Source organism: Geospiza fortis, unplaced genomic scaffold (genome assembly GCF_000277835.1).
Source record: "Geospiza fortis unplaced genomic scaffold, GeoFor_1.0 scaffold139, whole genome shotgun sequence".
NCBI classification, from domain to species: Eukaryota; Metazoa; Chordata; class Aves; order Passeriformes; family Thraupidae; genus Geospiza; species Geospiza fortis.
The window spans coordinates 1,134,752-1,158,990 of record NW_005054406.1 but is presented as its reverse complement, the minus strand read 5'-3'; the positions used below and the strand labels follow the sequence as shown (position 1 = coordinate 1,158,990).

At 38.1% G+C, this 24,239-nt stretch overlaps 1 protein-coding gene across 1 annotated transcript in view; it reads left to right on the top strand.

Annotated features, from left to right (window-relative positions):
- TRAPPC12 (trafficking protein particle complex 12) overlaps positions 1–19,437 on the top strand; it is a 50,008-nt gene extending 30,571 nt beyond the window's left edge. Inside the window, exons 6-11 of the mRNA XM_005426232.2 lie at positions 95–167; positions 3,833–3,906; positions 11,473–11,571; positions 16,749–16,849; positions 17,629–17,716; positions 19,096–19,437. Of these exons, the coding sequence (XP_005426289.1) occupies positions 95–167; positions 3,833–3,906; positions 11,473–11,571; positions 16,749–16,849; positions 17,629–17,716; positions 19,096–19,338 (678 nt within the window). The 3' untranslated portion in view covers positions 19,339–19,437. The remainder of the gene's footprint in view (positions 1–94; positions 168–3,832; positions 3,907–11,472; positions 11,572–16,748; positions 16,850–17,628; positions 17,717–19,095) is intronic.
- The last annotated feature ends 4,802 nt before the right edge of the window (positions 19,438–24,239 follow it).

The following is a 24,239-nucleotide window of genomic DNA, read 5'->3' as shown; positions in this document are numbered from 1 at the left end:
ATTGTTTTACACAAAGACTGTCCATTGTAGATAATTTGCATTAAATATATAGTGCTGTTTAAACTCATGTTGCTACTTTAAAAAATTACTACAGATACTAGAAAATTTGGAACAAGGCTTAGCTGAAGATGGAAGTATGACTAACATTACACAGGAGAACAGACAAGGTAGGTATTAAACATTCTTTTCACAGACAGTGTGTTTTTATTGCTTGCCTAAGTGTGCCAGAAGTTTTCACAAGACTGCCCCAGACTGGTTAAAACTGTAGTTTTCTAATCTTATAGCCTGCTCAGCCCCTGAAATTATACATTTTGTACTACTTTTTGCTGAAATTAATTTCACAGTTTTGCTCTTGATCAAACTTGTGCAATAAATAAATTCTTTTTCTTACTTAGGAGAAACAACATGGCTATTATCCTTTAGTGATGAATATATAAGTGTATTGCTGTTGCAGCTAGATAGGTGTTTCATCTTAAGCCTTGGCTGACTGACTCCTCTCAGACCTCATGTCTGTCATCCACTCATTTTTTTCAGACTGAGCTACCACCATACAGTGGCTACTCTGGCTTAGGGTGCTGCTGTACAGATGGCTGAGTCTCAGTGCAGCTTCATGGTACTTAGACTCCTGAAATATCTAAGGCACTCTTTAGAATAATATTTAGATTATATAGAGCTATGTCATCATTTTCATGATTGTATATCCAATTATGTTTTCTCCTGTTCTTAGTGATGTTGTTTCAATAGTATAGGGCAAATTACTGCACAAGGGAGGGTTATCAGGACAAGCTTTTTTTTTTTTACAGAATTTATACTTAGAAGGTCACTTGAGTATACTTCAAAATTAGACAAGAGGAGACATTTTAGGCATTGCTATGGATTGTATGGACTCCTTATGATGCCTAGCAAGTTCAAAATGCACACACAAGAAAAAAAAATCTTTTACCTTTAGCTAACAGTCTAAGGAATGTTACCAAGTTCTTTCTAAGAGACCATTCACACAGAGCCTATGGAAAGCATAAGTCTAGCTCTGAGATAGAAGAGGCTGGATAGAGTTAATAGCAGAAAAAAAAATATAAATAATTCCTTAAACTGTCTGTATGGAAGGGTGCAGACCTGTTTGGACTTTTTTTCTACCTGCTCTTCAATTTGACTGGATGTGAAAGTTGCTTTAATATGTCACCATACCTGACTTGATTCACCTTGAGAATGCATCCTAAAAACATTAACACATGTGAGCAGCATATATCATAAAGAGATTTGCACATGTAGTCAAAAGAATACGTTTACAACTGTTCTCAAAAGGTGTAGGAAAAATGGAAATAATCTTACATTGAAGTTAGACACAGCACTTCATGAGTTTCTGTTCTTTTCTCTTGTATTCTTTTTGCCTCTGTTCTCCTATTTACTTCTCCCTGTTAGCATTTTCTGCCAGAGTTTTCATCCTTATCTCCACATCTTTTGTTTTTTACAACTTTAAAACCAAGGTGTTGGTCCCCCTTTAAGGTACAAGGACTTTTTACAGGCTGTATCATAATCCTGTGACCTGCAGTCTGCTTCACTCATGGCTCCTTGCTTTTCCTCTCTGCCTCAGAGCTCAGATGGGCTCAGGAGGAGACATAGTTAGAAAAGCAGCAGCTAGTAGTTATCAAGGGACATGGCTGCAGAAAATTTGGAGCGATCTTTACATGTCTAGTGTGCAGCTGCCTCTAGGTTTAAGACTGCCAAAAAGCCCAGGGGACATTTGCAGAGGCTGTTGACTGCTGTTGTCTGTGGAGGTCAGCCAGGTCTGCTCCCTCTCTGCTTCGTCTCTGCATTTGGAGCTCCAGGAGGCTGATAATGGGTTTGCTTTTTTTCATTTGAGACTTGCTGAAGCAAACCTTATTAACTTTATGTGAAGACAGCCCTAATTCATTATGGGGATAATGCTTAGCATGTAATTTCCATGCTGCTGATGTAAGAAGGTGCAACACCAATCTCTAGCCTCGAACAGAGCACCTCATTTGCCAGATTTGCAGCAGGCAGAGAGATTTAGCATTGCACCATTTGCCTGGTAACACATTCTGTAAGATGCCAATTTTGTAACTTCACAGTGCCTATTGAAATGAATGGCAGTGTGGAGTACAGAGCCCTTGATGAAAAAAAGGGAAAGCAAATGCTTGGAGTGGAAGCATGGCTGCATGGACCTGCAAAGAGTGTTTCAGGCATCTCAGCAAAACGCAGTGATCTGCTGTTGGGTTTTGGTTTTGTTTACTGCTTTGCAGGGTTTTTTTTAACCCCTTTTCTCAGTGCTAAGAAGCCTCATCACACAGAGCTACAGAATTTCCAGATCAGGTTCCTGTTCAATTTCTAGCACAGGCTGAAGACATCTGGTTTGCCTGCTTTGCAGTCCTTTTTTGAGATCTGTAGCTGGTGCTATCTGATTGTTAATACGAAATCTGGATGTCTTACAGTGTAGGAATCAACATCTAGTTTGTTGTCACCTAAGTCTTAAAAAACTGCACGTGGTTACCAAACTATGAGAACATGCAAAAAAAAAGAGATATTTACTTAAGTGAAATAATGAAGGGCAGTTATTTAATTATGTTTGGATTACAGATCCCCCCAAGGAAAGAAAAAAAGGAAATGTGTCATGAAGTGTTTATTCATGGTTTGCAGTATTGTCTCCATTAGTAGCACTCGGGATGTGTGGTCCCAGGGGAATTTCTAAAACAAAAGCTAGGAGAAATGAATTATTGTAAGGTACAGTGGATGAAATACTGGGTTTAGTCTTGGACCCTACATTATAACTCTCTTTTTGACAAAGATAATTTGCAAATATTCATGGGTTGGATTTTTTTTTTTGTTTAATTGTTGAAGAGGATGGAAGGAGTTTTCCTTTTTAGGAAAGGTGATAGACATTTCACCATTTGTAATGATTTCTTTGTGTGCTGAAAGAATTATCTGTGTAATCTGCCATGCTTTCATCAGTGACTGCATTAATGATACAAATGAGTGGTCTCAGTTATCACAATTTTATTGAAATAGCCTCTTCTCCCTTCCCCCCACTCTCTTTCAAATCATTACAGTGACCTTGACAGCTGATTGACTGAGATACATGTATTTTTCAAATGTACTAAAGGAATAGTCCTAATGTTTATTTTTGAGGATTAGAGAAATATTTCTAGCATTGATCTATGGTACTGTAACATGAGAGAAAATAAGGGTCTGTGGGAATTGTTCTCTTACAACATCAGGAGTCTGTCTGCAAAGCAAAAGGGAGAAATCTGCTGCAGCTTTTAATGCCTGCAAGCTCCAGGAGAATGGGGAAACCAGACAAGCTTGGCAGATTTTTTTCAGCATATCTCTCAGCCAGAGGCAAGCACAAACAGTCCCAGACTCAGACATTTCTCACTCTGCATGTTTTGGCTCTTAAATGACATTCTAGCTATGTTTGATTTTTTAATTTATCACATTTAATGCTGTCGATTACATGTTTTGAAACTGTTGCTCATTATGACTTGAATCCTTTTATGCACCTTTTGTTCTGATGTTGGAAAATGTGTGGCTTATTTTGGTGTTTAATATTTGGCCTGAGCTGAGAGCTGAGTGACTGTCTATTGCTCTGCATTGTTGCCTTGTGTATGGTACCCAGAGCTGCTTGAGCAATTCCCTTGGAGAGATGCAGAATTCTCTGATGCTGCAGCAGAGCTGAGAATTAAAAATTCTAGGCTAAACCCCAGTGGTGTTAACGAGGGGGACCTTTCAAAATCGTAATTCATAGGACCAATAATTGATGGCAAGAAAGAACCTCTAATTTATTTGTGCAAATTCACAAGCTGCTCTTATTTTGCAGCCTCTGTTCAGCTGTGGAGGTCACGTCTGGGCCGGGTGATGTACTCCATGGCAAACTGTCTGCTAATGATGAAGGTACGTGGGTGGCAGAGCTGCAGAGGTACCGTATATTCCAGAATAGAATGTCAGAGAAAATGCCAGTGAATAACTGGTGCAGAGATAAGGGAAGACTACCTGACAGTACGTTAAGGTTTTGCTTAGTGAAGAATTAATTAGGCTTAATAATGTCTTATTTAATAGATAGCTATTTGCAGTAATGTTCTTTGGGAACATATCTGTACTTATTTCTCCCCAAATCATCCTAAAGAACATGCAATAACAATACAGAATTTGCATTTTTAAATTGAATTTTTCAAACACTTAACTAAATGCTCTAATTATAAGCAATTATGTGCTCTGCCTTTTTCAAACTGTGCCCTAGGAAAGTTGCTCTGTTTGTGAGGTTTAATAACACTGTAGCTTTTGTATCTGATAGAGATCCAAAACATCTAAATACATTCTCCCTTGTCAACTGATCTCAGTTGTAATATGTCTTCTTTCAAGTTTAAATCCTCACTAGTGGGTAGGGGTGGAAGAGAAAGCAATAAAAGCAAAAGTGACTAGCTGTCACTGATGGGGTTTTCTGCCTTGATTCCTCCTTACATTTTTTAACCAATTGTACTCCGTTTGGTGCAACACTCTTAGCTTCTCCTTGTATTCTGGAAGCAGAAATAAAACGACTTCTGCCGATCCTGTTGTGGTCCGGAAAACAGGGGGGTCACCATTCTTGCAGCAAACTGCTGTTACCCTGAGCCTGACTGTGCTCTGCAAATCAATTAGCAGCAACAGCCTTGGAGCAGTGGAATCCTCACAGGCCAAGATTTGCACTCCTGGCTCCCTGCACTTTGATTACCCAAGGTCATGCCAGACCTGATCCTCTGATGTTTACTGAGCTACTTCCCAAACAAGGCTCCATTCTTAATATTACAATACCTCAAAAAAGTATGACTTGTTATTTTCGTTTTGGTTTTTTTTTTTTATATAAGAGCCATGTATACAGCTTTACTTGAAATGGAATATTCTTGTTGTGGGAATTAGGGGAAACACACATTTATTTTCATGATTATGTTGTAATAAGAACATTTCTGTCTTGCCTAGAAATAATTGTTCATTAAAACAATTTGTCTTTTGAAGTAGGTACATGACATAGGCTCATTTTTTAAATCATTCTGGTTTTCAGTGAGCAAGTGAAGAAGAACATGAGCTGCTATCCCAAGCAAAGTAGAATACATAAATAAAAAATAGTGGTATATATATTTTCAAGAACTTTACTTTTTGCTGTGAGTTCTTTTTTAACTCATATGTTTTCCATATGTACACACAAATCTACGTGCACTCACAGTTATCACCTTCCTCTGGTTCGATCTTGTTAGTGATATTTTATTTGAGTAACAGAAATACATTTGTGAATACCAATTGTCATCTTTTTGGAAATGATCTTTCAGAAATATGGCAGCTCAGATACTTCTTAAGACCAGTTGTATTTAGGGTCTGTCTCACAGCTGTTAAATTAGAAATTTATGGTTCACAACAACTTCCAAATTACCCAAAATTGCATGTTAATGCATAATTAACATTCCATCTGAAATTTGCATTTCAGTGCATTGGCTGTAGGGTACCTGTGAGTCTTTCAGTTTTCAGGAATATCCCCAGACCCTTCTAACATGCAGCAGTCCTGTAGTCATCTTCTCCACCTTCCAGAGTATTCAGCATGAATCTATTCAGATTAGTTTTAAACACACTTTTGTAAGTTCTCCCATGAACAATTGTATTAATTTAACACGGTTCCACCCTTTTTTGCTGTTGTATCATATACTTTAAAAACTGCATTTGTTTTTATCCGAGTGTTTCAAGTGTGTGTAATTTAAGAAAAAACGATTTCATTCTCCAAGTCAGCACCATCTATTGCCATCTAGTGGCCATTTACAATATTGCAACACTGTGCTTGGTCCCCAGGTGCTGTTAAGTGATGGAATACCTTGGGCAAGTAGTCGATGATTATGATTATAATAGTAATATATTAAAGTAAAACTGTGTGACTTAGGTATGAAAAAACCCCAAACATATTATCTTACTTTTACTGACCTCTTTCTTTTGCCAAAAATACTACAGTAGCATTTAACAGGGAACAATCTAGTCAGGATTGACACTTGAAAATTTAAAAAAATCCACTTTAATTAAATGTTGGCCCTATAACTATTTAAATCTAAATTCGTTATCCTCAATTCTTAATTAGGCTTATTTCATGTCATATCTTTTCTGCATTACTTACCTGAATCAAAGAATTCTGTTTATGTAGTACAGGGTTTTTTGTCTTTTTAAATATGCCTAATTTGTTTCATAGTTAAACATCTCCTTAAATTTTGAGATGGACGAATATCTTATTTTGGAGTAGAGAGTAAAGGCAAATTGGTTCACCCGGACACAGGAAATGAGTCATGTCTCCTACACCCTGGGGATATCTTTCCTAGGTACTGAGCTCTGCCTGCTGTGTCCCTTTATCCATGTGGCCAGTGACAGTTTGGTAGTAGTTCAAGGCAGTCTTTCTTTCCTGGTCATCTCCCTTTCTTTGTATAACATCTTTTTTAAATGGGTTCTGCCTTCTTTCTGTGCACCATTGTTGGACTTAACCAAATGACAAAGAAATGGTGGATCCCAGTTGTATCAACTGATATCAAACAGCTTTCCTGTTTCCTGTGAAGAAGGGGAAACTTCAGGAAAGATGTGGAAATACAGCAGGAGGAGAAAGGGAGGCCATAAAACCTCTCACTTTAGACTTCCATTTACAAGAACTGTGGGCTTATGTCACTATGAAAGCATGTGCTGAATATAGCAGTATGAGGGGAATATTAATTTAACATACAGCTGATGATGTGCATTGTTTCATTTCAAAAGCTTATCTGCAAAATGCTTGTCACTTTACTAAATCACCATGGAAGTGTCTTAAAAACTTTTTAAGTTCTTTTCATCTGAGCTAAAATCACTTTTGACATTATCTTACCAGACTTTGCTCTCTCTAAGGAATAAACACTTAAGTATTTTCCATATATATTATAAATGCACTCTAATTAAAGGCACATTTTGTGCTTTTTAGTTTTCTTCAGTGTTGTGTTAGCTTTTGTAGAACTTGCCCTTCATAAAACAAAAGCATTAGAATTGATTTTAATCTGGGTATAATACAATTAAAATGGTACCAAGAAGGAGGTAGCAGCTTGTGCTAGTGACACAAGGGAATGATGCCTTATGACTTTGGTTCCTGTATGATTTAAAGGAGAAACACTGTGTTTTGCCTGAGTGCTGCAGTACAGCTCTCTGGATTCATAGCACTGTGAATCTCTGCTTTCATAACCCTTCCACAACTGCACTAGATAGAGGGGAAGGATAAGTTATCCCTGTCCTCTCTGCCCAAAACAAAGTATTTATGAACTCCTTGTAACTAAGATTTTTTAATCTAAGGTTTCTTGAACTTACTCTCAGCATTCTACACATCATGGTCATTTATGCTTATTTCTAATTAAGTACTAAAAGGTGGTGATGAGGAAAATATAAAAATGTGTAATGCAGTAGCCATGAAGGGAAGTACAGTGGTGCATTACAAAAAACATACTCCAGCAAGTAGGTCCAGTGGCTTGCTAGAACTATTTTATACTGTTTACTATTATTATATACTATTATATTTTATAATAATGTAATAATATATTATTATTATATACTGTTTACTGTTATTATACTATTTACTAGTATGTGCAATGTTAGCCCCAAATTTCCATAATTAAAGAGGTATTGAGTTATAAAACAATAGGCCTGTTGTCATTCATATCCTAAATAGTGTAACTTCAAACCTTCTTTTGGGATTTTTTTTACAAAGGTGTGGAAAACTGGAAGGTTCTTAGTCTTTTTAAATTAAAGACCACGACAATATGTCAGCCCCATCTCTAAGTCTTAAGATCACAAGCTGTAGTCATTGGGGTTTTTACTGGCAATATTTAATATGTTTTACTCCTCACAACAACACCTTGTATCAGTCAAGACTTCACTTCTCAGAGGCGGTGTGTATTTATCATTCCATCAAACAATCTTTGCTGTATTATGTCACATTAGCAAAACTGTGAATGGGAACAGTCTTTAGAGTAAGTGAGACCAAATATTATCTATTTTACAATGTGCTCTATCAGAAGAAACTGTCAGATAAGAAGCCTCTATAACTCACCACAGAATAATATTGTTCTGTATCACATGTAAGATATTCTAGAAATCTCCTAATGCTTTCATCATAGTGTGGGAGAGTAATAAATGCATCTTAAACTCACTGAGAGATCCACAGGTGACCACAGAATGAGGTTGTATTTAGAAGTGAGCCTAGATATGATGATGTTTCACAATTTCATCCTGAAGCCATCCTTGTTTGTGCCTTTGGACATACATAATTTAGTCTCTTGTCATCTCCTGGAAGAAATGGGTCCTATTCCTGCAACAGATACTGCAAGGCATGGGGTGGGTAAGCACAGATGTGATGTGCTGTGCTATTGTGTGGAAAGAGGGGGCAGTGACCACCAACAGAGTGCACAGACTCTTAATGTTGACCTGTAGTCTCACATTTATGTACTTGTAATGCATATGGTGTTGGAGATAAGGAGTGCAGAAAAGGAGGGTTCTTTGCCTGTCTAAGCCAAATCCATGAAGCCCCTGCAGCCTGGGCCTCTTAAGACTTGGCTGCTTGTTCCTACCAAGGCTGACTGCTATGTACACAAGGGAGCCTGTGCTGCTGTGATGGTGCAAACACTGCCCACTCGTTCAGCTTCTTGTGGCTGAGGCTTTTCTGCAGTCAGTTCATGCTGAGCTGTAAACTTAGCTGGCAAAAGCACTTTTCTATCAACTTGCTGCATGGTCTTGGGCTCATTGGAGTTAATCTCATGGGGCTTGTTAATGCATCAGTTTGGGGATGTGATTCAGAGTCCCAGTCCCTCCTGGTTGTGCTGTGTATCTTTGTTGTGTAGCCAGAGCCTTAGAGTATGCACAGGAGTGAGCACTGCGTAAGGGGCAGCTTTAGACCACAGAATTTGATACAAGAAAATTATTTCTCTAGTGACCACATTTTATGCTTGAAGGGATAAAAATCACAGTCACGGACAATCCTTCAGATTTCGTAGATTATACTCTTGGAAGAATTAATAGGTACTACAGTCATGACTGGGATTCCTCTAAAGATCTAGATCAAAGGGTCCCTATTTCAAGTTTTTTATGAGTGCCTAACACAGTTGTACTCCATGATCAAATAAGTAAGTCCTTTACTGAGAGACATTAGAATGAAAATTGAAGTTTTCCTAAATCATAAATTTATGAAAAATTATGGTTGCTTTAATTTCATCACATTTGAGTTGTGATTGATAAATACAGCAGCATTTAAATAAATATACTTGTGTATGTGGCATGTTGGTTTTCCTCTGGACTCTTTTTATTACCAGGAATAAGTGTGAACTTGTCATGGCACATTAGAATTGTAATAAACTCTAAATGTTAATAATTAATTGTTCAGAATTAATCATTATACCCACAGTATACAAGTTGTTTGCAAAAGAAAGGTCCTGCAGCGGGCTTTCCTGGGCTATCTCACCTCCTGCTATTACGGACATGTAATTTTTCTCATATACAGCTTAGACTCAAAAGACTTTTCTTGACTTTTTGTTTGTATGAAACAATATATTTCAAATAGAATGGTTTGGGTCAGAACAGACCTTTAAAGGTCATGTACTATAACCTATCCCTGCCATGCTCTGGGACCTCTTGAACTGGATTGGGTTACTGAGAGCACCAACCAATCTGACCTGGAATGTTTTCAGGGATGGAACATGCTCTATATCCCTGAGTAACACCTTGTAGTGTTTCATTGCCCTCATTGTAAAAAATTCATTCCTATTATCTAGTCTAAATCAACCCTCTTTTAGTTTAAAACCATTACCCCTTGTCCTATCACAACAGGCCCTGATATATAAGCCCATTTCAGGTACTGAAAGGCTGTAATGAGGTCTCCCCAGAGCCTTTTCTTCTCCAGGCTGAATAACCCCAACTCTCTCAGAAATGTTCCAGCCCGCTGACCATTTTTGTTGCACTCCTCTGGACCTGTTCCAATACGTTCATGTGTTTCCTGTGCTGAGGACTTCAGAACTGGATACAAGGTTTACTCCTTTTAATTGCATCCTCAGGAAAAGAAATTCATTACATGTGGGGAACATTGCTTCCTCAAACCAAGCAGGAGATGACGAAAAACAACCTTTCCCAGTAGCTGTGATCACATTAGGAACAAGTTAAATGAGTACTATAATTTGACTAAGACTAATGGTAGGGCAGAGAGTGTCCCAAGATGTCTGTGTAGTTTTTTAAGATTATTCTCTGTTGTCCTTTGCTTTCTAATGCCCACCACAATTCTTGTACTAAGTTGAAGGGCAGGACTATTGGGAAGCACTAAAGTGTTACAGCACAGAGAGTCCTCAGCCTTTGCTTGGCCTGGCCTTTGTAAGCAAAGGTGTGTGCTCTCTGCCTCTGCTCATGTTTCTCCAAGCTGGTACAGCCCCGGGCCAGTGGACATTCCTACAGCCACAGCTGGTCTCAGCATAGAGCATGGGCAGTGCCTCCCACCTCTGCCTGCCAAGCCTTGTGGCCAGGCTCTGAAAGTCATGTCCTGTCGAGGTCCTTGAATTACTGCACTGCAACCATGAAAGGGCTGAACTGCAGGAACCAGTCACATGGGAATTTCTTTCCCATGGGAAATGGGAGCCATTTGTTTGATCTTCTGTCAGTGGTCCTAAGCTGGAGGCTATAGCGGCATTCCATCTTGAGCAGGAATATCTGCCTGCCCCCTGCCAGCATGGCCTTTGTGCAGGTGTGATGTACCTTGCAGAGCTTTCTGGAGATCAGAACCAGTCGTCCCCTCACTTAGTTTTAGCCCAAATACATTTTCTATTTAGATTACCTGCTTTTATGCAGTAAGAAACCCAGTTCAGGTGAAGAGAGGGAAAATGTCTTGTTTCCCTTATGCAGTAAAAAACCCAGCAATTTGGGTGGAGGAAGGGAAAATGTCCTGTTCCCCTTGGTAGTAGTGCTAGTTTGTAATTTGAAGATGTGTAGGAATTGCAGTTTCTGTCATGTGATGTTTTTCACAAGAGCATGTGCACAGGCATTTTACAAAGCTTTGGAATATAGTTTGTTAAACAATGTGAATTATGCACATATTTGGAACGTGAGACACTTCTCAAGTATGTATACCCCCAGTCACACTGAAGGTGCTTGACTTTCATCCTAAATGATAATGTAGGATGAAGAGTAAATGTTCAGAGTTTTAGTTTGTGACATTTAGCTACAAAAAGAATATGATCCTCTTAAAAGAAAAAAAAAAAAAAGATCCCCTATGTATGCAGTTCCAGTATAACTGAGAAAAGACCAATGTAGTCAGCCACTAGTGCCTATAGTGATTGATGGAATTTCTGTCCCACTGACAAGCTGCAAATGCTTTAATTCTGCTGGAATATGTCTTTAGGAAGAAGGTGACTCAAAGACTGAAGTGTTCTGAGGTTAAACACCTGATTGTTTGCTTTCCACCCTTAGGACTATGTGCTGGCTGTAGATGCTTACCACTCTGTCATCAAATATTACCCACAGCAAGAGCCTCAGTTGCTGAGTGGAATTGGAAGGATTTTCCTTCAGGTATGCATTTATTCTAAATTTGCTCTCGGTAATACTGCTGTTGATAGCTACAAGAATAATCATTGCATTTAAAACTGTAGCTGTTTTTGTAGGGCACATGTCAAATTGTAGAGGCAGTGCTCAAAACAAAAACCGTTCTACCATGTCATATTAGATACAATTAGAAAATGTGAAGCACCTATAGTATTTAAAGTGCATTAGCAAACAAAGAACATGTAGAAAGTTATGCTAGTATTTTATTCAAAAAGTGACATTCTGTTTTCCCTAAAACTAAGGGTAAAGCTCCCATTGACATCAGTGAGACAGAATTTCACTAAAAATCTCATGTCTAACTGCCTCAGACTGCATGCAACTCTCAGTCCCACTGTATAACTGCCATCTTCATCTAGAAAAAATTCAAGAGTGTCCTTTTGTCCAGATCATATCCCTGAGAAGACAGGGGAGGGCACCTTAAAAGAAAAACACAGTATACAGAAAAGTATAATAGAAGTCCATGTACCTGTATTGAATGGCAAATAAAAATAGATGTCTTTTTATTTTTCATAAAATGATGCATCTAAATAGCTATCTGATTTTTTTAATTTTTAGCATCTCACAAGTTCTTTGAAGTTCTTTCATATTTCTGATACTCATCATTCAAACTTTTCCTCTTTTATCTACTTTTATTATTAATGATAACTCTAATTTTGGATTTTCAGGTATTTACAAATGATCTTATTTGTGACATTCCTGTAATAAAAATTATATTGAAATTGAGTAATGTACTCTTAATAGATAATTACTAACATTGCTTGCCTGAAATCATAGAATGTCATTCAAATTCAATTATGGATTTTCAGTTCTCAGCAAGGAGCATGGCTTCGCAATATGTTAGACATGTCTGTCTTTAAAAGTCTCTAGTCTAAAATGGATCTCCATCACTGTGGAGCAATTTTATTATATTGGCTGTCTGCATTAATTACGGCCTAAATAGGGAACATAATAATTATGTGCATTAAAGAATGGTACTGTAAATATGCAAAATACTAAAGGAAATACAAGTTGTTAATAGTTCTGGTGTTTCTGTGAAAATGACTTGGTATGTTACTGGCACTGCCTTTCTGACAAGAGTGTCTACCCTGATGTCACACCCAAAGTCTGTTTGTCATTCCATTTGCTCTGGAGAAATTTTCACTCCTGTGAGGAAAGCATCTCCTAACTTACAGAATAATTTGAAATCCCTGACCTCCACAATGCTGTGACCACAGGCCTCCTGTTCTGAAGGGTTTTACTGTCACATCTGGACATAGCAAAAGGAGTTATGAGGAGTCCTTGATATTTTCATGTGACCTAGATAGAAGTTAAAAAGAATGGTCTCTAAATGCAAATATTTTCATTTCTTCTAGCACCTTAAGGAGATAAGGTTTTATTGCTTGGCTTGTTGTCTTTTCCTGTCACAAAATTTTCAGCTCTCTTTGGGGGGTACTAGTGCAACAGATGCAAGATTTTGATATATTAAGAGAAAGAGGCAGTGTCCAGTTAATCAAAACCAAGCCATTTGAATTAAAGAAAGATAAATGTGTTGCAGTCCTGGGCATCATCATTTTGGTAAGATCACTTTGTGGTAAAGTGTGCACTGTTGACAAGGCACTCGCTGGAAAAAAAAGTAAAATGTCTTGCAGGTAAAATAGAAAAGCAGTTTTCCAGTATTCAAATGTCACAACTTCTCAAAAACAAGTAGCAAATCCCAAATAACCTCAGACTCTGCTGCTGACTTTGAACATTTACTGAGAGAGGTGTAAGGCAGCCAGATTACAGTTGCTTATGAGTCACAGACACTGTTTGACAGTAGACATCACACACATAAAACAAGGCAATAAAGTGGAATAAAATGTAATTCAGGAGTTTAGCAGAAAAAAGTTGCAACCTTTTTAACATGTAAAACTTTATTTCTTTTACTTTGATTATTTTTTCTTAATTAAATTGAGCTAATTAGTCTAGGGCATCATGTCCTCTTTATCTTCACATGTAAGTGGAACATACAGAGGTCTAGATCTGATGTACAGCCTTTGGCTGTTGCCTTAAAAAGTGGGAAATGAGAATTATAGAAATGTAGAATGGAGGAAGAAACAGAGGTTATCACAGAAAAATTTTCATAAGGACTCTCAGCAAGTCTCTCAGCAGTCACCTGACCTGTAAAACAGAAACAATGAATGAGAGAAACAGTGAATACATTTTAGTCTCTAGGATTATATTGTGTAGCTCTCACTGGCTGACCTATCCAAAATTTCCATTTGAATAAGTACATTAAGAAAAAAATTTAAAATATGCCTGACCTTACCCTCTGCAATAAATTGCTGCAAAACTTGAGTCAAAAGCAATAAAAAAATTCTAGAAGAAAACTAATCTTGGTTTCCAGGCAAACAACAAAGTTAAGCATGTAGCATATTGGAATATTCCCTTTGTTAGGGAATATGATTATTTGAGGTTAACAGTAGAATCTTCATTTTTATTTGATGTGCTAATTATTATTTGATACTGAAGTCATACTTTCTAAACTAAGTTAAATAAGTGATAAAGTGATAAATAAGTGATAAAGACCACTTAAATTGGTTAAATTACTTTAATGACTAATTAAAACTAGTTATTTCTTTTAAATTATATTTCCCACCAAAAAATTTTAAAAAGTAAGCTGTTTCCCCTCTGTGGGAAAAATGAGATTTAAGAGTTCAGCATGTTTGCTGAGAAGATATGAGATGCTGCTAAGAAATCAGAACTATTCATGATCACAAATAATGTGTAATTAGTATCAAAGCATACTAGATTTGGACTCATCAAGCTCCCAGGGGAGCAAACTGGTAGCTTGCTTTAGAAATTGATTGTTCTCATGGTTAAGGGATTCCCAGGCTAAAAATACTGGAGGACAGATTCATTTACACTTTGCCAGCATTATCCTCTAATTAAATGTAATTACTTTCTTGGTGATTTAAATCTTTAGTGAGATTTATAGAGAAAAGTTGTATCCTTTGTCATTACAAGTGAACGTATGGTATTTTCAGATGAATAATATTTGTTTTGAGTCCAGTTACATAACATCTGGGATAAATGCATCTGTTTCATTAGAAAAGACTATTAATGAGTGTTCCAGAAATGCTTGGTAGATGGACAGCAACTGATACTACATCTTTGACTGCAGTGTTTAATTGGATCATCTCCTAAACGTAAAGAAGAATAATTTCCTTATGTTGACATGGAATAAGACTTGTAGTTGGAGGTGAAGCAGTATCTGTTTTATTAGTGGTGTTAGTAGTGGGTACTGCCTCTGGGATATTCCTGTAAGAAAACTGGGAAGAAATGTAGATGAAGCCTTCAGATGGATGGATGTTTGCTGTCTCTGAAAAGTGCAGTTGGAAAGTCATTTGCTGATGACTAGAAGGACTTGCTAGATGATCTTTTCCACAAGGATCTCTTTAGGGTTTGTAGTGTTGTTTGTATTTTTTGGTTAGGTAGTACTTGTATGATGAAATGTGAAGCATGCTTGTAAAATGTACAGATGATGCCAAGCTGGGAGTGGTACAGACACTATGAAGGGCAGGATCAGAATGCAGAATAATCTTGACAAGTTGAGAAGCTGAAATGTTAAATTGGCTGTGATTCAAACAGCAAAGGCAAAATGCTACCAAAGACTGGGAGTAATATACAAATACAAAATGAGAAGCAACAATAAGCCTATTTCCTCTAGAAAGGAAATAGGCTGACTACACAAGGGTACACAAGGGTAAACAAATTGGACTTCCAGATCCTTGGCATAAAAACAAAATTTATATTCACATGTGAAACAAAGTGATTCCTGCTTCTTACTGCTGGTGAGAGATCAGTTGGATTATGGAGACTTCTTATGTGGGCACTTGAGGGAGGATGTGAAGTAACAGGAGAGAGTTCAGAGAATCCAGAAAGCATTATCTATGAGAAAAGGGTTAAACACTGCTTTTCCTGAAAATTGGTTTTCATTCTAGAAGGGAATAAAAAAATTTCAAGTATGCAAAAGACTGTAAAAAAAGAGGAGTCATACATTTTTCCCTACCACTATGGACAGGACAAAAAGCTGAGGTAAAAAGTGCAATAAGATAGGAGGTATTTTCTAATGCTAGGGCAATTTAAGAATTCTGGATTAATTCTGAATTCTGGATCCACCATCTGAGAACATTACGGAGACTTCAGCACATTTGTCACAAACATTTTTCATAGTGTTTTTAAAAAAATGGGTGGTCTCTTGAGGGCCCCCTTGAATCTCCCAGCCTGAGGACTGCCTGGTTTCCATGGCTTTATGCTTCTGAACTAGTTTAATTTTACTCCTTTTGATAGATTTATTTTACCCAGTAGTAAATTTTTGTCTTCTTCCATCTCTCCAGCCTGAAAAACATGCTGGTAACTTATTTTCCAAATAAGTGGACTCCTTCAAGTATTCTTTTTCATCTCAAAGAGCAATGTATGTGACACACCTTTAGGTGAAATACCCCTTCCTTTTTAGAAATCCCTTCCCCCATTCCACCCCCCATCAAATCTACTTCTTTGTGCCAGTTTTCAAATCTCCCATTCCTTCATCCTGCTCAACTCACTCTTTGGTGTTTTTTTAATCTGCAAATGGCCCATCTTGCCAATATCCTCACTGGCCCATTGTATTGGAGTTGTTTTCTGACATGTGGTGTGATGCACTGAAGTCGTCCTGTGGCCCCTGGCTACGACCCAGAGGCTGTGGATAAAGCAGGTGTGGGTCCTGGGCTAACTACAAGGTCATTGGTGTCTGTCTTCCCTTCCTGTGGACTAATGCCCCATTTCATTGGAAGTAACTCTGACCTTTTCTCATTTTCAACTACTGTTTTGAACTGTGGAGTTAGTTACAACAAAGGAGCTAAATGAGGATATGGGGCCTCCCTGCCCTACAGTCCACGAATGCCCCACAGCCCCAGCTGAGAAACTGCTGTGGGCAAACTGCACATGCTTTTTGGGTGCTTTTCATGACCTTAACATGGCTCTTCAAATACACTGTTTGGTAACAGTTGTTACCCAGTCATCTTTGTGTAAAGAGATTGATAATGAACTTTGATATGTTGTATATGTTTTTGTGTCCTTATAAGATATAATCAGGATGTAGCTCTTTTCTTCTTATTGTGGTAACTCACGATTTTTCTGTCTAGATTGGAGACATAAAAACTGCAGAAAAATATTTTCAAGATGTTGAGAAAGTGACTCACAAATTGGATGGACTACAGAGCCAAATTATGGTTTTAATGAACAGGTAGGTAATTTAATAGCTAAATAAAACTTCTTAAAATGTTGTTCTAAAAGTATGTAAGGTGATCATTAAACTTTCCTTGAGACAATCGTGTTCTCTTTCTCTCTTTTATGGGACTTCATCTGTCATAGGTGAGACTGAGTGTCGTACAGACTCAGGAGATCTCTGTAACTTGGTAGTCATATCATCCTGCATTGAAACTGTGATCTTTCAGTTGATTTTACAAAGCTTTTTCTCATTCTTTCAGACACTGCATATTTTCACCGTGTTTTTTCAATATACATTTACATAAATACCTTTTAGGAGAGGAGAAGTTATTTTGGGCAGTTATCCTACAATCAGAACTGCCAGGAAAGTACCACCCGGTAGCTTCAAAGGATGCTTGAATACACTGTAGTAAATCGAGCTGCATGATGGGGGACTCACTTTGCAATGGTTAGCACATTGGCTTAATATATTTAGAAGATATTGTTCAAAAGTGCCCTGAAAATTATATGGCTGATTTCATGAAGAGAAATAATTCTGGGAAGAGATTATCTGCATTTAAATTAATAAAAGACAATGAAGACTGTTGCTCTCGTAGGCAAAAAATATAGCTGAGCGATCCAAGATGTCATTTCATTTGTCTGTAAATCAGTGTCTCCTTCACACTGTAAAGAACAAATGTCAGAAACTCTCACATCTGTAACAGGGAAAATAAAAAATGGTGTCCATTCTTTTTAAAATGTATTATTACCTTGGGTTTTTGAGTAGAACTCATTTATATGTCACTTACTTTCTAGAGCATTTCTCCACCTCGGTCAGAATAATTTTGCAGAAGCTCATCGATTTTTCACAGAAATTTTAAGGATCGACTCATCAAATGCTGTGGTAAATCTTCAAATTGATACATATATAATGAACACCTAAATTATTCTCGTAATACTTCATGCATGGATTTAATTAGTGCCCAGAGTATGCTCAGGGCTTTACAGAAAAATGGGATGTGGCATGTGTGCCAAAAGGTTTTCAGTATACATAAGGATAAGATGGAAAATGGGATGGGAAATTAAGAACCAGTCTGTATGAAGGGCGTGAATACTTAGGCATGCATGTAGAAATTCCAAGACACTCTTCTTTTACGGGATCTTTGCAAAAGCACTTTTTTGGCACTCACTGTTTTTAGCATAGACTTGGATGTCAGGAAAAGAAACGGCAGCTGCCAACATGTATAAAATTAACTTGATTTCACACAACATTGAAAGAATATTGTAATTTTTAACGTGACATTTTTCACATGTTGCATATTGGAGCCTTGGCTTCCTGTCACAAGCTGAGATCAAAGAGCTGTTTATTTACCTTTGGGTTTCCTACACCTGGCAGTTTTCAGTGCATGGTCATGTAAGTGTTCCTGAGAAGTCAGACAGCTTACCCCCAGTAATCTGCTCCAAGGCCATCTACAGACTGAAGGGACCGAGTTTAAGGAACACATGAATTACATTATTTTGCAGGCTGTAAAACAGTGTGTATTATAAATCACACAAGATCAGTAAGGTTTTCTGAATGGACAGAAAAATGTTTTTTTCTAAAAGGCCATGTTCTTCCTTTATCTTCAGCTTTTAGAAAATACCAAAGTTTCTGCTGCTAAACATGTTATAACATGTTTTCACTTTGTACTGTTGGAATCTTTCAGTAACTCATAAAACCCATTTTGTGTGTTAAGGAAAATGGAACCTGACTTGATCATTCATTATATATTTAGACTGCCCTATTTGCTGGATTTATGTGAAGTCTGCTGTAGATGCCTTTGTGATAAGAAAGTATCTTCCTGTTGCTTATGTGGACATACAAGCCAGAGACAGAGAGAAAAACACTTCTGAAAATATAATAAAATAATTTTTAAAAAATCTTTGAAAATGCATGTAGAAGCTCATGTGGTTTCTGAAATTTCTTTCTCTTGGCTTTCAGACTAATGTCCTATACTATTTATATTTCATTTTAGAGTGTCTTTTAGAGTTTCAGTTCTTAGACATCAGCAGGTCCTACTGGCAGAGGGTAAATTTGAGAATTAAAAGAAAAGGATAGCATTGTATAATTGATAATGTATTTTAGTTTTGCACACACATGCAGAATAGTAATTCTTAGCATACAGTAAATATCTTGTAACTGCAGATGCTAGACTTCTTCTCTCTCATCACTTTTAAATACATATATATATATATATATATATATATAAACACACAATTTATTTACAATATGTTTTTCACTAGGCTAACAACAATGCTGCTGTTTGTCTTCTTTACCTGGGGAAACTGAAGGATTCCCTCCGGCAGTTGGAAGGAATGGTTGAGCAGGACCCTCAACACTACCTGCACGAGAGTGTCCTCTTCAACCTGACTACCATGTATGAACTGGAGTCCTCTCGCAGCATGCAAAAGAAGCAGGCACTTCTAGAGGCTGTGGCTATCAAAGAGGGTGATAGCTTTAATACTCAGTGTCTCAAGTTGGGATAGATATTTCCAACTAAGTTTTTCCAGCAAGGCTGTTTTTTTAAATTGTATATACTCCTGCTAATGTGTAAATGTGAAATAAAATCTATTCAATTATGAATATTCAGTGGCATTGCTACAGAACCTGTCACCTCTAATAGGCCTGCCATTGCAAAAACTTTGTGCTGACTTAGAGCCAGCTTCATCCCTACGGGTCTATTTCTGTCCAGTTACTCCTCATTACAGTGCACTACAATACACATGTGTGTATATACATAAATATATATATATATATACACAGTCAACTACTCAGATTCTTTTATGAGAAAAACTGAATTCAACCTTATTTTGTCTTGATAATTTGTCAGTAGTCAATGAGCAAGCCAATGAGCTTATTTCATCAGCTATGAGTTATTGACAGAATATCAGTATGTGTGTTATGTAAAGGAAATTCTGAGTGCACGTCTCTTCATTTTGTCCCCATCAGACTCCTGAATATTACACCTTTGTGTGTCTGTGGCTGTCAGAGGAGGCTGCTTGATAACTACCATTCAGAGTCACAGCATGGCTAAGGTTGGGAGGAACTGCTGGAGGCCATCTGATCCAAGTCCCAGTAGCACAGGGACATGTCCAAGAGCTTGTGAGGGAGTCCAACAATCCTGCACAGAATCTGTTTCCCACAGAATGAGGGACTAGACTAAACGGTCTCCCTGTACTTCCTTGGTTTTGTGTTACTGTTAAATCTTTCAGATTAAAACACATGGATTCTGCAAAGCTGCTCCACTCTGGCATTCTGCTGGGTAGAGAAAGGAGCACTGCCAGTTGGAGTGGAAACACAATGGATTTCAGTTCAGTTCCTCTCCTCTTCCATTATAAAGCGAAAACACTAAGCATGAAGTATTTCCCAGGGAAAATGATGCAGAGCCTGAAGCAGAGGTATCTAAAGGTTAGGCCACACAGAGTGGAAGCAAATGGGGTTCAGGACACAAGGTAGTTACCAGTGATGCAACAGTATCAGCATATACTGATTTTGGCATCCCTCAGAACCCAGATTTTTGGAATCACAGTACCACTGTGATACCAGTGTATTTCACATCTCTGCCCACATTTCTCCCTTCCGCTGTATCATAAAGATTCAATGCAGATACTCCCACTCATACATGAACACAACATATGCATCTGTTCATAGGGGAGTTTTATTGTTCTGAGATTTAATGCTTAGCAATTGGACTAGTTTCTTGTCACAAATCACTGCCATGGGACAATTCCATAAGGGTGTTACATTTTTTAATACCATATCCATCAATTAATTCTCACTCCCTTTAAATACCCCCACCTGTATTTTTAAGTAACCAATAACTCATTTTTATGCTTGTCCATCTGGAGATACTGTACAGGGGCCAAACAGTTGTCCTCAAAAGCCAGGTTGTTTGAAAACTTCTGCAGTCTAGACATGCAGACATAAGGATGCTGCAAAGTCGCTGGCCACCTGAAAAGATATAAGCCTACAGCTTATGCAGAAACAGAAACTGCTCCATTTTTTCAGTGTATTTCTGTTTGGCCATACTTGTACCCAAAACAACAGCTAGTTGTGTACTAATCAACTGAAAAAAAATTAAAGCAGTTGGTATTTCTGTTTCTGACTTGGCCTCTAGGTTGAACAGCTGGATCTGAATTAAACTTGTGCAGCACCTGGGTAGACTTGTCCTAAGGTACCACTACTAAACTCAAAAATTAAATATTCAGCACCACCTGCTTTAGCTGGGCTTAAACACCATTTGCATAACTTTAGTGAGTATTAAAATAGTAAATTAAAAGTAGTTATATTGCATTATTCTTTATGAGGTTTTACATTTGTTTTAATTTCTGCTAGGATTTTAGACAAGGCTTAACAGTAATCAGACAGATTCTCAGTTTACACTGATAAGTGAGTTGAAATCAGTGTTGTTTTCATTTTGTTACAGCTGTTAATCTGATCAGGTATGTTACTCCCTGTACTCATTTTTTAATTCTAGTAGTGTATTTTCCCCAGCATAGGTTCCTTTTCTTGGGCATGGGGTTTCTTTGGAGATAAAAAGAACTCCTGGTATGTGACAGCCTTGTTCTCAAAGATGCTACAGCACTGGACAATTTACCAGGACATGTAGAGGTAGGACAAGGGGCAACAGTTATAAACTAAAAAAGGGTAGGTTTAGCTTGGACATAAGGAAAATATTATTCTTCTTGGTGTGGCACTGGAATAGTTTGCCTAGAGAGGCTCCCCATCCTTGGATGCATTCAAGACAAAGGCTGGATGGATTTTAAGTAGTCTGTTCTAGTGAAAGGTGTCTGTGCCCTTGGAGAGGGTTGAACTAGATGAGCTTCAAAGGTCCTTTTCAACCCAAGGTATTACATTTTTTACAATAATATGTAAAATAATATAAAAGAGATTCACATACATTTAGCTGAAGTCATGTTGCGTTGCTGTTCTGTTGTCTTGCTTTCAGAAAGTGTCATTTGTCTGTTCCAATGCTAAGTGAAAGTAGCATGATCCGTCATCATCCAGCATGCTGGAGCCACTTGCCTCTTTACAACTGAAGTAAAAAGCTTCCTTTTTGGTTCCATAGTGCCTGACACTGCACATGTAAATGACAGTCTGTATTCTGATTGGCAGAGAATAAAAAGTTACTATCCTAGTCAGAGTCCAATAACCATTATAGAAGAAACATTCTGAAAACAAAATCCCGTTTTCCAAATTTGTCTACATTCTAATTCATGTGTATTACTACATAGGTCTCACTTCAGCATGTTTGCTGTGTTGTTATTAGTCAAAGCTTTTGCTCAGATAAAAATGCCATTAGAGGAGACTTGGACTGGGTGACCTCTAAGCTCAGCCAGCCATTAAACAAGTGACATCCTGGTAGACTTGCAGAATAATTAAAATTTAAATGCAGAGGCATATTATCACTGCTGGATGTATGCAAATTATTAACTGTTTATGAAATGCAGCTAAGACTCAATGTCACTTTATGGTTTGGATGTAACATACATACGAGTTAAGTGTTTGACTTCCCTAAATTCTGCCCGTTACACATCTAAATGCTCTATATGATGTTAGAACATTAAAGGTAAGGACAAACTTTGTCCTCAAAACATTAATTACACCAGGCAATCCTGTTAAATTCAATGAATTCAGCTGAATTTAATGAGGGTTCCTGGTGTAAATGAGGGCAGAGCTCAGCTCTAAAACACAGCATGCATATGTCATCTGGCTAAGTGAGAAAAGCTGTGGAAAGCAGAGCCTGAATGCGCTGATTGTTGTATTCAAATCTTAAAGCTTAATGTGCCTTAACAGAAGTTTTGCATTTAAATTCCCACTTTTATTAAAAGAAGAGGTGTACTTCAGACATCCAGATAATTGCATTATGCAGAGACTCTGATCCTCAAAAGAACTTGAGCATCTCTTTGGCATTTCTAATACCTAACTGCAGTTCAGGTGATAAGGGCATCCCCTCACCAGCTGGTCACTGCATTTTCCTGGTGCCTCTGTTTTCAGACTGGACACATTAAGTGTTCCCCAAAGGCATGTGCAGACATGCCTGAAACTCCACAATGGACTTCAGCCAGTGTACTGGAAAGGATGGTCATTGCTTCACCTACCCTATCCTTCATGTCAGCAGGAGTGCTCGGCACAATCTAGATGAACTCACTGACCTGGTGGAAGAACTCACCCAGCCAGCTAACACCCTCTCCAGATACATCTTCATCCTGAGGCTGTCAGCACAAGGATGTGCTAGGAATTACCACGCTGCCTGGGTAGGCTGCTGGGTTTTCTGCACTAGAGGCCTAATAAGAGGTACACAGACAGCTCCTCTGTGAAGCCTTTGCTGCAGGTGTTTCACAAATCCAGTCAGAGAGGGGGATAAGCAGGGTATGATCTTTATGCACAGCTAAGTTTGTCTCTCTCATTTGTATGTCAGCTGATGTGCTTAATCAACCACATGTGCTGGAGCTGTCTGAAAGAGGAGTGCAGGATGTGTGGTACTGCCATCAGCAGCTGCAGTGAGAAACACATTCCCTCGCTGCTTCAACTTGCAGCCAAGCAATATTGGCAAAATGGGACTGAAGCAGCAAATACAGATGTAAATGTATTCCAGACAGGCAGAACCACAGCAGGCCAGAAGGGTCAACTTCTCTGAGGTTGCTGAGGTAGCAACCTATAATGCTGATGTCGTGAGCAGAGGCCACGGAAATTAAAGATGTTAAAGTGAGTTTATCCAGTAGCTCCCACCTATAAGAGTTCAAAGGAAGATGCCATCCATTTCTTCCATCTTGCTTTCTACCCACTTAAACATTGAGGAAGGAATTCTCCTGCCAGGGAGGTACCTTACAATGTAGGAACCTGCACAGAGTTTCTGGCATTTGAACAGCAGTTCTGTAGTGCTGGATGCAAATAAGCCCCAGCACTAACCTTCAGGAAATGGTAGCAGAAAGCTGCTTTCCCACTCAGTTCTCCCAGCCAGTCTGGGGATTACAAATTTAAAGATTCTGATCTTCAAGAGGTATGAGAGATGGTCACAAGCTTGCTCTTAGGAAGAGAGAAGTGTGGATGGGGAGGAGGACTTAGGTGCTGCCTTTCCAAGCTGTTCTGGATCAACGCGTAGATTTTCTGTCCTAGATTTGGGCAGTCATCTGCAGATGTTTATTAAGTATGAGAGTCATTAAAATGAATCCACCCAAAAGGCAGCAATAATGGCTTATAATTTTCCCACAAAGAGAGGAAAAATTGGATGTTACTTTTTTGAGGCAAGGATGGAAGTGGGGAGAAGGTTCCTCTTTGGCTTTGAAAAACTGTCAAAACTGTCAGTACTAAATTGAAAAAACTGAAGTAAAGAAATGCAGAACTAGAACTGTTTATTAGAAGAAAAAAAACCCACGACAATTCC